The sequence below is a fragment of the Hemibagrus wyckioides genome, linkage group LG15, assembly GCF_019097595.1.
Source record: "Hemibagrus wyckioides isolate EC202008001 linkage group LG15, SWU_Hwy_1.0, whole genome shotgun sequence".
Lineage (NCBI taxonomy): Eukaryota > Metazoa > Chordata > Actinopteri > Siluriformes > Bagridae > Hemibagrus > Hemibagrus wyckioides.
Window position 1 is genome coordinate 305,001 of NC_080724.1, and position 12,279 is coordinate 317,279.

General features: G+C 39.5%; 1 protein-coding gene across 2 annotated transcripts; it reads right to left on the reverse strand.

Annotated features, from left to right (window-relative positions):
* Positions 1–331: 331 nt before the first annotated feature.
* On the reverse strand, positions 332–11,807 carry emc1 (ER membrane protein complex subunit 1). Of its 2 annotated transcripts, XM_058409632.1 has the most exons (21): positions 11,652–11,807; positions 10,786–10,916; positions 10,297–10,362; positions 10,084–10,177; positions 9,872–10,000; positions 9,591–9,717; positions 8,328–8,483; positions 8,068–8,235; positions 7,906–7,977; positions 7,717–7,815; positions 7,536–7,632; positions 6,819–6,935; positions 5,638–5,837; positions 5,337–5,486; positions 4,742–4,903; positions 4,401–4,658; positions 4,000–4,173; positions 3,113–3,323; positions 2,937–3,021; positions 2,724–2,853; positions 332–1,907 (listed from the first exon to the last, which is right to left on the reverse strand). In XM_058409632.1, exons 1-21 carry the CDS (start codon positions 11,741–11,743, stop codon positions 1,728–1,730), a joined length of 2,898 nt encoding a protein of 965 aa, XP_058265615.1. In that variant the 5' UTR covers positions 11,744–11,807; the 3' UTR covers positions 332–1,727. The 2 variants fall into 2 exon arrangements, with proteins under 2 accessions (XP_058265615.1, XP_058265614.1); XM_058409631.1 differs by having other exon boundaries at positions 7,717–7,977.
* Positions 11,808–12,279: the final 472 nt, after the last annotated feature.

Here is a 12,279-nt window from a genome sequence, read left to right on the forward strand (position 1 = left end):
ATAAATATAAAGATATTACCAGTAAACATTTGCCAGTAGTACAGTATTTATTTTTTGCACACCGTTTAAATCTTTCTGTCGCCTGAGGCAACATTACTAAACAAAAAATAGTCAGCTATGTTTAAGAGCCAATAGTTTATTATTTCTTTTAATTATAATAATGTCTGCTCGCCAGCAATTATATATTTCATTTTTTTTAAAGAACATAGTGAAGAAGATCCGATACACTGTGATCAGTAACTGATGGGCTACAATAACTAACTGGTAAATAAGAACGGGGGAAACTATAAACATGTTATATATGTGTAATAAAGAGTAATAAGAGGCTAGGTGGTGTTTGAGATCACTTTATTCATTATCATTAACAGTTATGGATAACTTACTTTCTGTCCTGGAAATTACACACACACAAAAAATACATGAATAAAAGAACAATTTTATCCAGTGCAGGAAAACACACATACACTCTTGGTACTTCAGATCTATTGGTTGCCAATGATTAAAAAATGGGAGAAAATTAGGTAGCTGTGGTGATGACACAAAAAAGACACAGAGCATGATTGTTTATTTTATATATATTGTATATATACAATCTCACCTTAAAGTAGTAAAGTGTTTCTCCCGAGCGATACCTGGGAGTCACTGCAGTTGAAGGTTTCACATCAGTCAGTATCATGTCCTGACTCTTTAGGTTTAGTCGGCTGTACACATAAACCTCACTGTGGTAGAGTTGCAGGATTGAGTAGAGGTGAGAGGCAGATAGGGGATTTTCAAGCAGGAAGTGATTCTGGATGGTACACCAGTCCATCACAGTTCACCATGCACACACACTCACATTTAGGGCCAATTTTAGTGTAACCAATCCACCTAGCAGCATGGATTTGGAAGGTGTGTGTAAACCCAGAAGAAACTGATGCACACATGTGGACAACATGCAGAACTTCACATTGTGGACAGATACCTGAGCCAGAATCAAACCGGGGACCCTGGTGTCAACAAATCCAAGTTTAAAAAAAAACTGCAGAGAAAGGAAGTAACATCCAGTACAGATAGCTGTTCGTTCGTTGTCTTCTTCTCTCTCTCTTTTTTTAAACACATCATACTCCCACTCCTACAGCAAAATATTTACTACCTCAGCATTCCTAATTCATTCTTTCACTTTCTCAAACAAAGGGTTGATGATTCCTCTGCTTTTATGCCCTTTTTCATTAATAAAAATACTATAGTACTTGACCATCAGTTTAAAGGTAGACTAGAATGAAATCACACCATTAGAATGTAGCTTAGCATCAGAAAGACGTAGGCTACTGGTTAACGTTATACACAGCAGTGTCTACCTTTAAAACTCATTTTATTTGTTAAGAGCTAGATTTCATGTGAAGTGACTAACATTAGCACAGAGATATCAATTAATTTGCAAGAATGTGACTTCAGTGGAAATGTGAACATCCCACAGACACAGGGTCTAAATTTACAATAAATAATTAAGATATAATAATGAACTGCTTAGTGGAGTGGGGAAAACACTATTTATATCTCTCTTGCATTAAAGACAGTAAGTTAAAAAAAAAAAAAAAAAATCTGCCATCAGCCCAATCAGCTGTGTTTCACAATGCTTACAGTAATCTTGCAGTCTAACACGGGCATTCGCTGCTCCTCTGCCGTCAGGGTGTCGATCACATGGCTTCAATGTGAAGAGTGCAGCTGTCAGGCCAAACAGACATGGTTTATCGCCACGCACGATTAAGTAACTTTACTTCTGCCAGCCGCTTGCTGATCATGGTAGCGAAGAACAGACCAAGGAGTACACTACTGATCAGTACATAATCATAATCATCCTTAAGGACATCAAATTGTTTGGAAGGGTAGACTCTGGTCTGGTAGATATCAAGGCCATATGCAACCACCTACAGAAAGAAAAGAAGAAAATCTTTCTTAAGTTGTGAAATGTAATGGTAGAAAATTGAGATGGAGAACTGAATTAGAAGGAAGAAGCATCCCTTAACCAAAAGTCTGCAGTTTTTATCACTTTTAATTCCACAGAAATGCTCAGCAAAAATCAACCCAAAGTATTCCTAGATGTTTAAAACATGAGATGTGGGTTTAATCCAAGGTATGTGTCTTGTAACAAATGAGCATTTGTGAAAATCTCTTTGGTATAAACAAGTACACCCAGTGTCCACTTTATTAGGAACACATTCATGCAATTATCTAATCATAATGCAAAGAATAATGCAGAAACAGGGCAAGAGCTTTAGTTAATGTTTACATCAAACATGAGAATGATGAACACAGAGAATGTTGTAAAAAAAAAAAAAAAAAAAAAACATTGTGAGAGCAACAGTTCAGTGAGAGGAAAGATCTAACAGAGAGAGGTCAGAGGAAAATGCCAGATTGGTTTGAGCTGACGGGAAGGATATCCTAACACACAATCACCTACACAACCGGGGTGAGCAGAAAAGAGTCTCATACATAAAACCTCAGCAGACACACGATTGGCTGATTGGATAACTATACAAATGAGCTGAAATGGAATGAAAAGAGTTTATAGTCTTTATAAAGACTATTTAAAGAGTTTATTTCATCATGATGGTAAACAGCTGCACTCTACTGTATAATACAAAACCATACTGACTAAGCACATCAAAACATCATTTAAAGTTAGCAAGAATAAAAACTTTATGATTTTGTGTATCGATTTGCATTAAGATAAAACTACTCACCAGGCATGTAGACTCCAGGCCAGATGGGGCAGTGTAGATACCTCTCACTCTTGACACAGTTTGGTTGTAGTTAATAAACCACTCAGAGCGAATCGGCATTTCAGGAGAATACGGTATTAGATTTTCCTCTCTGGGGGAAAAAAAAAAACTTAATTACAACAAAATATTAATAGTCTGGGAATACCTATCGCTCGAAGACAGTAAACAGCTGACCGGCTCTGTTCTGAAGCCACTTCTGGTCTCCGCGGGTCCAGAAACATTTTCGGTAAAGACAGGATGTTTCCTGATGGGAGTCCCACTGAATTTGGGGGGAAAATAAAAACATCATCAGAAATGGTCATTAACATCGAGAAGTTTTCTGTAGTTACATTAAATGGATCTGAACTGACCGAGTAGGTGACGACTGGTGATGCCCTTCTCGGTAAGCGTGGCCTCTAGAGTGCTTATAGGAGAAGGGAATATGTAGGATTGCTGGAGGACCTGAGGTGGGTGAGGTCTATCCAAAGAGCTGAACACCGTGCTGTTATATAGCTCCATTCCCTCAAAGAGCTCGAGCACGGAGAACTCGTTCCTCCTAGACTTAGTGTTCCAGTACGCATACTAGAGAAGAAAACAAGCATCAAGCACGGCACAGAGCATTAATGAATGTCAGGGTGGATGGGCGACTGCAAGCACAATATAGATCAGTTATTTCATTCACGCTTGCCTTGTGGCAGAAAGAATTCCTAGACATTCAACAGGCAGTTTATTTTACAGTTGCAAGATTTTCATTTATTTATTTTAATTCAATACATCACCCACGATAGTGTTGCAGCATCAGTATATGTAGTCAGTAGTGTAGTGTGTACATGACACAAACACTTAAATACATATGAAATGTTATCCAAAGACTCCTTTAAAGGAGCTTCCATATTTGCTCAATCATTAGAGACATGATCAGGAAAGGATGAATATTATGTGTTAGATAAAGTCACACTTTCTCTGGATGCAAATACATGTTAATTTTTCATAATCTGCATTAATACACACTTTTCATACTTTAAAGCTTTTTACCCTCAGCAATCATAAGACAGGAGCAGACATACAACTCCATACATAAAAAACATACAAGCTTTCATTTAGCCCAGATGTCTTGTCCACCTCTGCACAAAACCATTAAAAAAGTCCCTCCTAATATACACTGATACAGTGAGTATATCTTACAGACACAGACAGTTTAGAGTTCACTAGAATTCTAATAACAAAAAAGATGGAAGGATGTAAGCCGTGTACTCACCACTACCCAGTTCTCAGAGTGCACGAAGTGAACAGGTCCGCGTGCCTTCCTCTGCACGGCTTCATGGACAATACGGCCAGTAACGCCATCGATGAGAAATATCCCCACAAAACTGCGCTCCGGATGGGTGTCTGTGCTTTCAGTTACCACTGCAAGCAGGTTGGGGTTCAGGTACTAGAGGGGAAAATATATTGAACAATGTAATATCTGAGAACCAAATCGTTAATCCACAACTGGGGTTGTGAAACCTGAAACCTGTATTTGCAGTCTGTTTCCTAAAAGTTTACTGTCCACTATAAAATATGAAAATGGATAAGAAAAGGAAACGTCTTTACCCATGTTCGTGTGGACTAGGCCTGAGAGTGTGTATTTATAGTACTTGACAATGAGCTCAGGAATACCTTATACAGCACACTGCGGTCCCCCATGACTCGTCCCTGGGAGTGGACATGCTCGTTGGCACGCTTGCCTTTCACTCCCACTATTTTCTGCACCTCCATGGGGATGGCCACCTCCCAGATGAGTTCAGTGGACAGATCTTTAAGTAGGCGGAAACCAGACAGCTTGCCCTGACTGGAGTCCACCAGGTAGAAGAAAATGGAAGAGGCCATCTCCTGCAGCTGCTGCAAGACGTTCTTAGTGGATGGGAAAGCTGTGACCTGGTGTACAAAGAGACAGCTTCAGGTCATTTAAAAAAATCCCTTTCAAAGAAAAGTCCTTTGACGCATGTGATAAAGCTGACCTTGTACTGATCATCTATCAGAAGAAGGGCTTTGGAATAGTCCTGATCCATAATGGGCAGCAACAGGGACTGAAGGACAGGTCTGGACAAAGCTGGAACACTGATATGGCTCTTTTTGCCAAAGATAGGATTAAAGACATGGAGGCTCCCTAGGCCTGTGTCCTACAAAAAGAAAAATAGTAACATTCCTGCACCAAAAATACATCAACATTGTGTTTTGCACTTTACAATACAGTAACTGGATAAGATCTTTTTTACTTTCCATCTACTTTTCAGATTTGACATCCTTGTAGAGAGCTACACCGGCGGAGACAGGGTTGGGATGGGACAAATTGACAAATCGTTTACGGGTCACGTCCGTTTAGCGACGTCACATAGCTATCGAACAACGTAAAAGCGTGACATTCACTGTGTGATGGATCTGTACATGGCTAGCAAGAATCTGTGCATTTTATTTATTTATTTTACTTCTCTCAAATTTTATAATTGATATGAATCTGCTTTAATTAAACATTAAAGCATAAATTTACAAATATGTGGTAGGGACAATATTAATTGACATTATTAATTTTATTTTAAAGATAGGACCCCGTACCTTATCCTTAATGAGTAGAGTGCACTGAGGTGGGTGAGGAAAATGAGCAGTTGTCCTCTGTACCATCAGTTTGAAAACAGAGTTGGTCTTGACATTCTCCAAGTACTGCTTCCACAAAATGGTTCCAGACTTACTGTCAATGCCAAATAGCTAAAGAAACAGACACCAAAATATAACCTTCATTTCATTTGATCCTTAAATTTCATTTTAGACATCAGGCTATGAAAACGTTGATCTCAGACAACAAATTTTTTGTAAACCAATTATTATGCAAAAAAGTGCCTTCTTCACAGCATCATACCTTCCCTGAGGCAGTCACCATCACCATCATCTTCTGCAGGTTGAACTCGTCCCGAGACAAGGTTTCGATAGTGACTTCGTTCTTCACATGGCTGCGAGGCTGTCGGGCGTCGTAGAAGAGCTTCCACAGATGGCTAACCCAGGCCTGCAGAAGGATGAGCTGGGACGAGAGTCGCTTTAAAACCATGGCTAAAAGCCCATCTGCAAACATCATAGTAAAGCAGCGTTGGCAAACCGACGCATACAGCCGGACAGGAGGAGAGGTTCAAGCCGTACGACACACGTCTAAATCCCTTGATATTAGCAATCACTATATAGAGCTCATATTGTAGCACAAATTTCTTTTCACAATTTCACAGATCATTGTTTTGTTCTTGACACACAGCCTAGCAACCTCATCATATAACTTCTTCTCTTTCTCTATTAAAATCATTTTACGGAAGCCGAGATCACTACTCATGCACTTTAGGGCCAATATTAAACAAACTGCAGGTCACTTGAACAAGAGCACTGCGATACCTTCAGAGTTTATCTGATAATAGAGACAGCGATTAGAGTCTGGGTATGAATCACATGAGATTTCATCATGTTCAGCATGCATTTTTAATTATAAATGTTTACTCTTGGCCTTTTAATTCTGCCTGTGTCACTGAAGCTTTAAATACTGCCAGGAATCATTCAACATCCTTCATGTCACACAGACAAAACACTTTCAGCCTGACCGAATCACACAGCAATTAATGTTTAGCAAAGATGGACAATCATTAAGACACATGAATTGCACACTGTTGTGAAAAAAAAAGCAGAAGCACATTACCTTGAATAGCTGGATCCAGTGCAGCAGAAAGACAGAGCAAAAGAAAGAAAAAAATACAAAGACAGTACAAGAAAAGTCAAGAGTGCACTGGACAGATGAAAGGCTAGTGCATTAGTCAGGATAAGCAGTGTAAGTAAAAGGCAGCATCATGAACATCAAAATGATTCAAGAGATTACACAAATCTGTACAAACTTTTATCTTTACAAGTTATCATGGCAGCTTTCTGGACTAAGAGAAACAGAACACGTAAATATTAGTAGTGTAACAGACGAACATTCTGAAACACGCCATGCCAGATCACATTGACCAGAACAAAAGTTTAAAATGTTAAAAATATGATCATCACCATCACATTAAACATTACCAGCTTTCTTTCCAAATTCGCCCTCCAGTTCGGCTTGGGTTCCAGTAAGCGGCAAGTCCACCATCTCCATAGTGACCACGTCGGCGAGGGCCTCCTCTCTAGTCCACACTACACGGCCTGCACAGTGGAAGTGTGATGGATTGTTTGGTTTTCCTTTCATTTAGAGTACAACCTCCACTGCTTGGACAAAACAATTTGACCTATATTCCAGTTACACAAATTATCTAAGGTGTAATGAACCAATGTACTGTAAATGTTCCAGAGGAACCCATGGTGTGATTACAAAAAAAAAACAAAAACAAAACACACACACGGTCCCTTCAGGATTTTAGTTTTTTTAATTGTTGTGAAAAACACTGGATTTTGCTGCTGCTTTTTGCAATGTCATGTGATGCAATGTAGAGTATTTCGTGCTTGTTCTGTGAAAAAATACTTCGTCTTTTAAACTTCTGCCACACATGTAATTATGTTCAGTGACCGCTGTACTCATGTGGACACGTGGTGTATGTGGAGTGTGTGCTGTCATCGACTTTAAGGTGAACGCAGCATCTTCATGTCGGGTCACATCGCAGCACCCTGTCATTGATATATTATTATGTTATAGAATCTCTGCTGTTTAAATGACTTCAACTTAAACTGGTGTTGATGAGAAAATCATTCTGATACGGCGTGAGATCATTTCACGATCCCGTGCAAAAAGATTCTATGCATTCGTACCAGGCTGCTGCAGGAAAGTCAGCACAAGATCTTCGGTTTGTACCATCACCCTGTAGCCCACAGAGTCATCTTTCTTCAGGAAGGCATTGACATATAACTGGAGGAAGAATGTAAATTTAGCTTAGCTTTGCACTTCAATATTATTTACTTAAGTCCTAAAACTGCATTTGGAAACATGTACCCTAGCTGGCTTTCCTCCATTAGGATCCAGTAAGTAGGTGACTGAGGTATCAAGGAGCCTCCTGCCTGCATCAGCGCTGTACAGGTTGATAGTGCATGCCTTGAAATAGACATAAAAATAAATAAATAAAAAAAACATGTTACAGAAAGTGCTATAATAAAATGATCCATTTCTTGATGCTATACTTACAGTTTCATTTTTCGGTGACATAACAGCAGCGACTGTCTTTTCCCCAGTATTCGCAAAAGAAACCAGATATGACTGGAGGAAAGGAAATTAAACAGTTAAGCTAACTGAACAGTTAGAGTGTGGAATAATGGAATGAACCGAATTTAAATGTAATCTGCGCACTGGGTTAAAGTCTCTGAGAAGAGTAACGGTGCCATCGTTCAGCCGCAGCAGGGTGTGGTGACCCGGTCCGAGCTGCAGGAAGAATTCGGGCAGAGGAGGACGGGCAGGGTGAGGCTGAGTGGAGATTAAACGTGGCTGAAACCCTGAAGCCACCTCTAGGCCCACAGTCTGGAAAGAGAAACATCATAAAATTCTCCACACACACACACAGCAGAACAGTAGCAGTGTTACAGAGAGACCCGTGGTGAATAAAGTGACACCTGGAGCGGGATCTGGGTCGCTTTCGGCTGTTCCTCAGACTGCAGCGGCAAGGTGTACATGGACTCTGTGCTCGGGTCAACACACAGAAGCATTCCAGCGCCGACCACCACACAACTGGACTGTAAGCCGCTCAGCCATGGAGCATCTACTGATCTCTGAGGACAACAGAAAAGATGGACATTTCCACTGATGATGATGTCTGTGAAATAACTTCAGATAAAAACAAATCTAAAGAGATACTCTATATGTCACGTTAAAGTTAGATGGCTTTACTCTGAAATTATAAAACCAACATGACCGTGTTTTAGAGTAAATACTGCAAGTAGCAAATTTGGTCAATACATGCATGTTAAGATATTAATAATAAAAAGAACCAGAGTAATATTTTTAATAATCTACATTCCACTTCCCAGATCTTCTCTTGCTATATATTTTGGAGTTTTAAAAATCTCACAAGTTTTCTCTCTTTAGTTTGACGACTTCTCCACATTCTGAACCAAAACACTGGAGGAGGATTTTTATTTTTAACATTTACATCGCCTTCAGTACAATTCTACTATTTATCTCGTTACTTTTTGATATTCCAGCTGTGAACAATGATGCAACACTAAATAAATAATAAATAAATTAAACGGAATAAATAAAAATATCCACAAATAGTTGATAAAAAGAAGCTAAAAAAAAAAGAAAAAGAAAAACCAGAATTAGATTAGTTAGAATCTCAGGGAGCAGAAATGGGTTCAATATCACCATTCACTTCCAAGATAAGCATTTTTGGAAAAAATTGAACCTTTTTTTCTATGAATCTATTGCCCATAGTAGGCTAGGAAAAAAAATGAAATTAAGAAACTACAAATTCCCGAGTGTCTGCTTTCATATGAGACATTAATCACCACTACAGAACACGACATGACAAAGAAATTCAATGCTGAAAAACAAAAACACCTCAAAACAGGAGTAAAGTCAATATTTTGGCTTGTGGTAAAAAGTTAAAATGGCTTTTTTTTTAAAGTACATTTGTTCATCTCCATGTTTGAATCTTTATAATATTTCATTTCTAGATATCTCAGGACTTGAAATGAAGATGCATCTAAATGCTTTTTGATATAGGACACGACACATCCTATATGGCCTGCTGTCAGTGTGCATGCAGCAGAAGGTGGGAAAGTCATTATTATCAGGAACATCCTGTCATCTTTCAGCATCAGTGAAACAAAAACTGAGGCAGATTCACTAAAATAAACATGTTCCATAATCTTTACCTGTTTCATAATTTCTCCATCTTCAGTGTTATATTCAATTATGACAAGGTGAGAATTGGGGACCACACCCAGGATGAAGAGCGGTCCATTTCCTCCAGAATAGATCATCTGATACTCAACGGAGTCACTGCAGAAGGCAAAAATATCAAAATAAAACAAAAAACCCAACCATTTCCCCCCGACAGTGCTGAACCAGAATCAGTAATTATGTATGTCTACACAAGCTTATAAATAAAATTATATTATAAAAACAAAAAATTGGTAAAAAGCCTTGGTTTTACCTGTCTGGGAGGTTTTCTACCCATTTCTGATGACCATTAGAGAGGTAATGCAGAGAGATGGCAGATTTCTTAAGCACTGCCACATACTTCACCAGATCCTGCACTCCGAGCAAAGCAGCAGACTGGAAGCTGAAGTGAAAAAGGGGCACTGTTACTCTACACTCGATTTGGAGCAGTGCTGCTGCAGTCTGAACCTTCACTAAAAGACAAACCTTCCAGTATCGAGCACTGTCTCCCAGTTCAGGCCACCAATGTTGCTCTCCCAGGAGCGCAGAAGACGGCCGTTCCCAACAACAACAACAGCATCTGAGAGAGAGAGAGAGAGAGAGAGAGAGAGAGAGAGATTGAGAGAGTACACAAAGTATTAGGACAGTATGTTCAGAAGGGTTGTCTAAATGACATGATTCACACAGACTCAGCATTACCTTGCCCATGAACCAGAAGCATGTCTATGTGTCCCTCTGGTCCCAGCTGGTCCACATGTCTCCAGACTGCAATCGGAAACAGGGCTTCAGTTACAACACTGACCAGTTACCATTCTGTACTGACCCCATTTAAGACTCTTACATACTCTTACTAATGATTTCAAAGAAGGTTGTGTAAAATGTAAATAAATACAGAATGCGATGATTTGCTCCCTAGTTCAGCAGTCAGGGCAAAAAAGTGCTCCCTAAACAATTCTACAAACACCATGAAAACAAGGGAGCACTGACTGTTTGCTTCCTGGAAACAACGTCATACTTTCCGAAGTCTCACGGCTAGAATATAAATACAGGAACTAATCCTTCAGCCTCTAATTATATATTTCAGTGGGACTGATAGCAAATGATAAAAATATATTTCATTGAAATTTGGATTAGTTAGTGGATTTTTTCGTTTTCTACACATTAGGCACATAAGGAAAGAATACTTACAAATCTCTCCGGTTCTGGAATTCATGGAGGCAAAAATATTCTTTTCTGTTGCAACCAGGAGCTTTTTAGATGCCTGGGAATGACTGGGATCAAAGAGAGCGAAACGCACAGCACCAACAAACTGCTGTCTCCTGAAAGAAGATAGAAGAGTGAGGGAGTACAAAGATAGATAGATAGATAGATAGATAGATAGATAGATAGATAGATAGATAGACATATTTTTCCTGATGCTGCTGAGATTCAGTAATGTATCTGTGATCCTTAAAGCACATTAAAATCTTTCAGCAGTGGCAGATGATGTAAAGCTATCTCTCTGAAACACCTGACCAGGTAAAGGACACAGCTGAGCCTTTCCATTGACATATCTGATGCTGACTGAATTGGAATCGTATCGTAAATGTAAAAATGGGGATCGGTTCATCCTTCTGTTAGTGCAGACACACTCCGAAAAAACCGTGTTTCCACTCATATCTATTCCTGAGGTCATTATAACCGAACACGCACGCGCAGCAATGGGATCATGATGTTAAAGCATTAAAATATGATTTTAGCAGGTGGCACCGCGCACGCTCGCAGTCTATTCTTCCCACCCGTTTCGTGTCAATTCCGGCCTCCTGCACCGAGATTGGCTAGCCGCCCGCCCTCACGGCAAGTGCGCACCAATCAGCGAACAGGAACTCCGAATCAACGCGCAGCTGAAGACGCAAATATTTCGAAAACGGGTGGGAAGAATAACGCCTCATTCTCATTAGCTGGCTAGCAATTAGCTTGTCTCAAGAACCGGTAATTTAAACCGTTCTCAGCAAAGCACAAATAAGAATTGTAAAAACACCAGCAACATCGACGTGTTGATAGCATATACATACCAATCAAATTTTCCCACTTGGTCTTCGAAAACGGCCCCAGCAAAACATAATAAATATAAAGAGATAAATAACCTAGCTAGAAAGACAGCCATTGCTGCAGAGGATCTGTTCCCAGAATTCCTTGCGGTCTAGAACCCTAGACCAAGTGAGACAGACCCTGCCTGAACAGATTCATTACAGAATAACTCGGATATTTATTAATGAGCTTGTGTAGACGGAAAATAATCAACAGTGACAAAACTAATATTTTGTGAGTGACATTAACATAAATACCCAATGGTTTCTCACACATACACACGCATTACTCTGGACTCTTTCCAGTGTGAGTCAGATGAATCGGCTCACTTCGTCATGGGAATCGGTTCCTTCGACTGAGAATCTGCTCCTTTCGCCTGTCCACTGCCTCATCTGTTCACGCGAGTGCTTTCTACTAATATAAAACTGTTCATTACTGACAAATACTGTAGAATATGAGTCCTGATATTAATATTATTGCGATTCCTGTCTCGTGTGAACAGGTAACGTTCATTAAACTGGAATATATAAAAAGGACTCTGCTACGTCCAGTTAAATCCTCACCATATTACAGTAGTTTATTATACATTTCTCTCTCTCTCTGCTACACAAC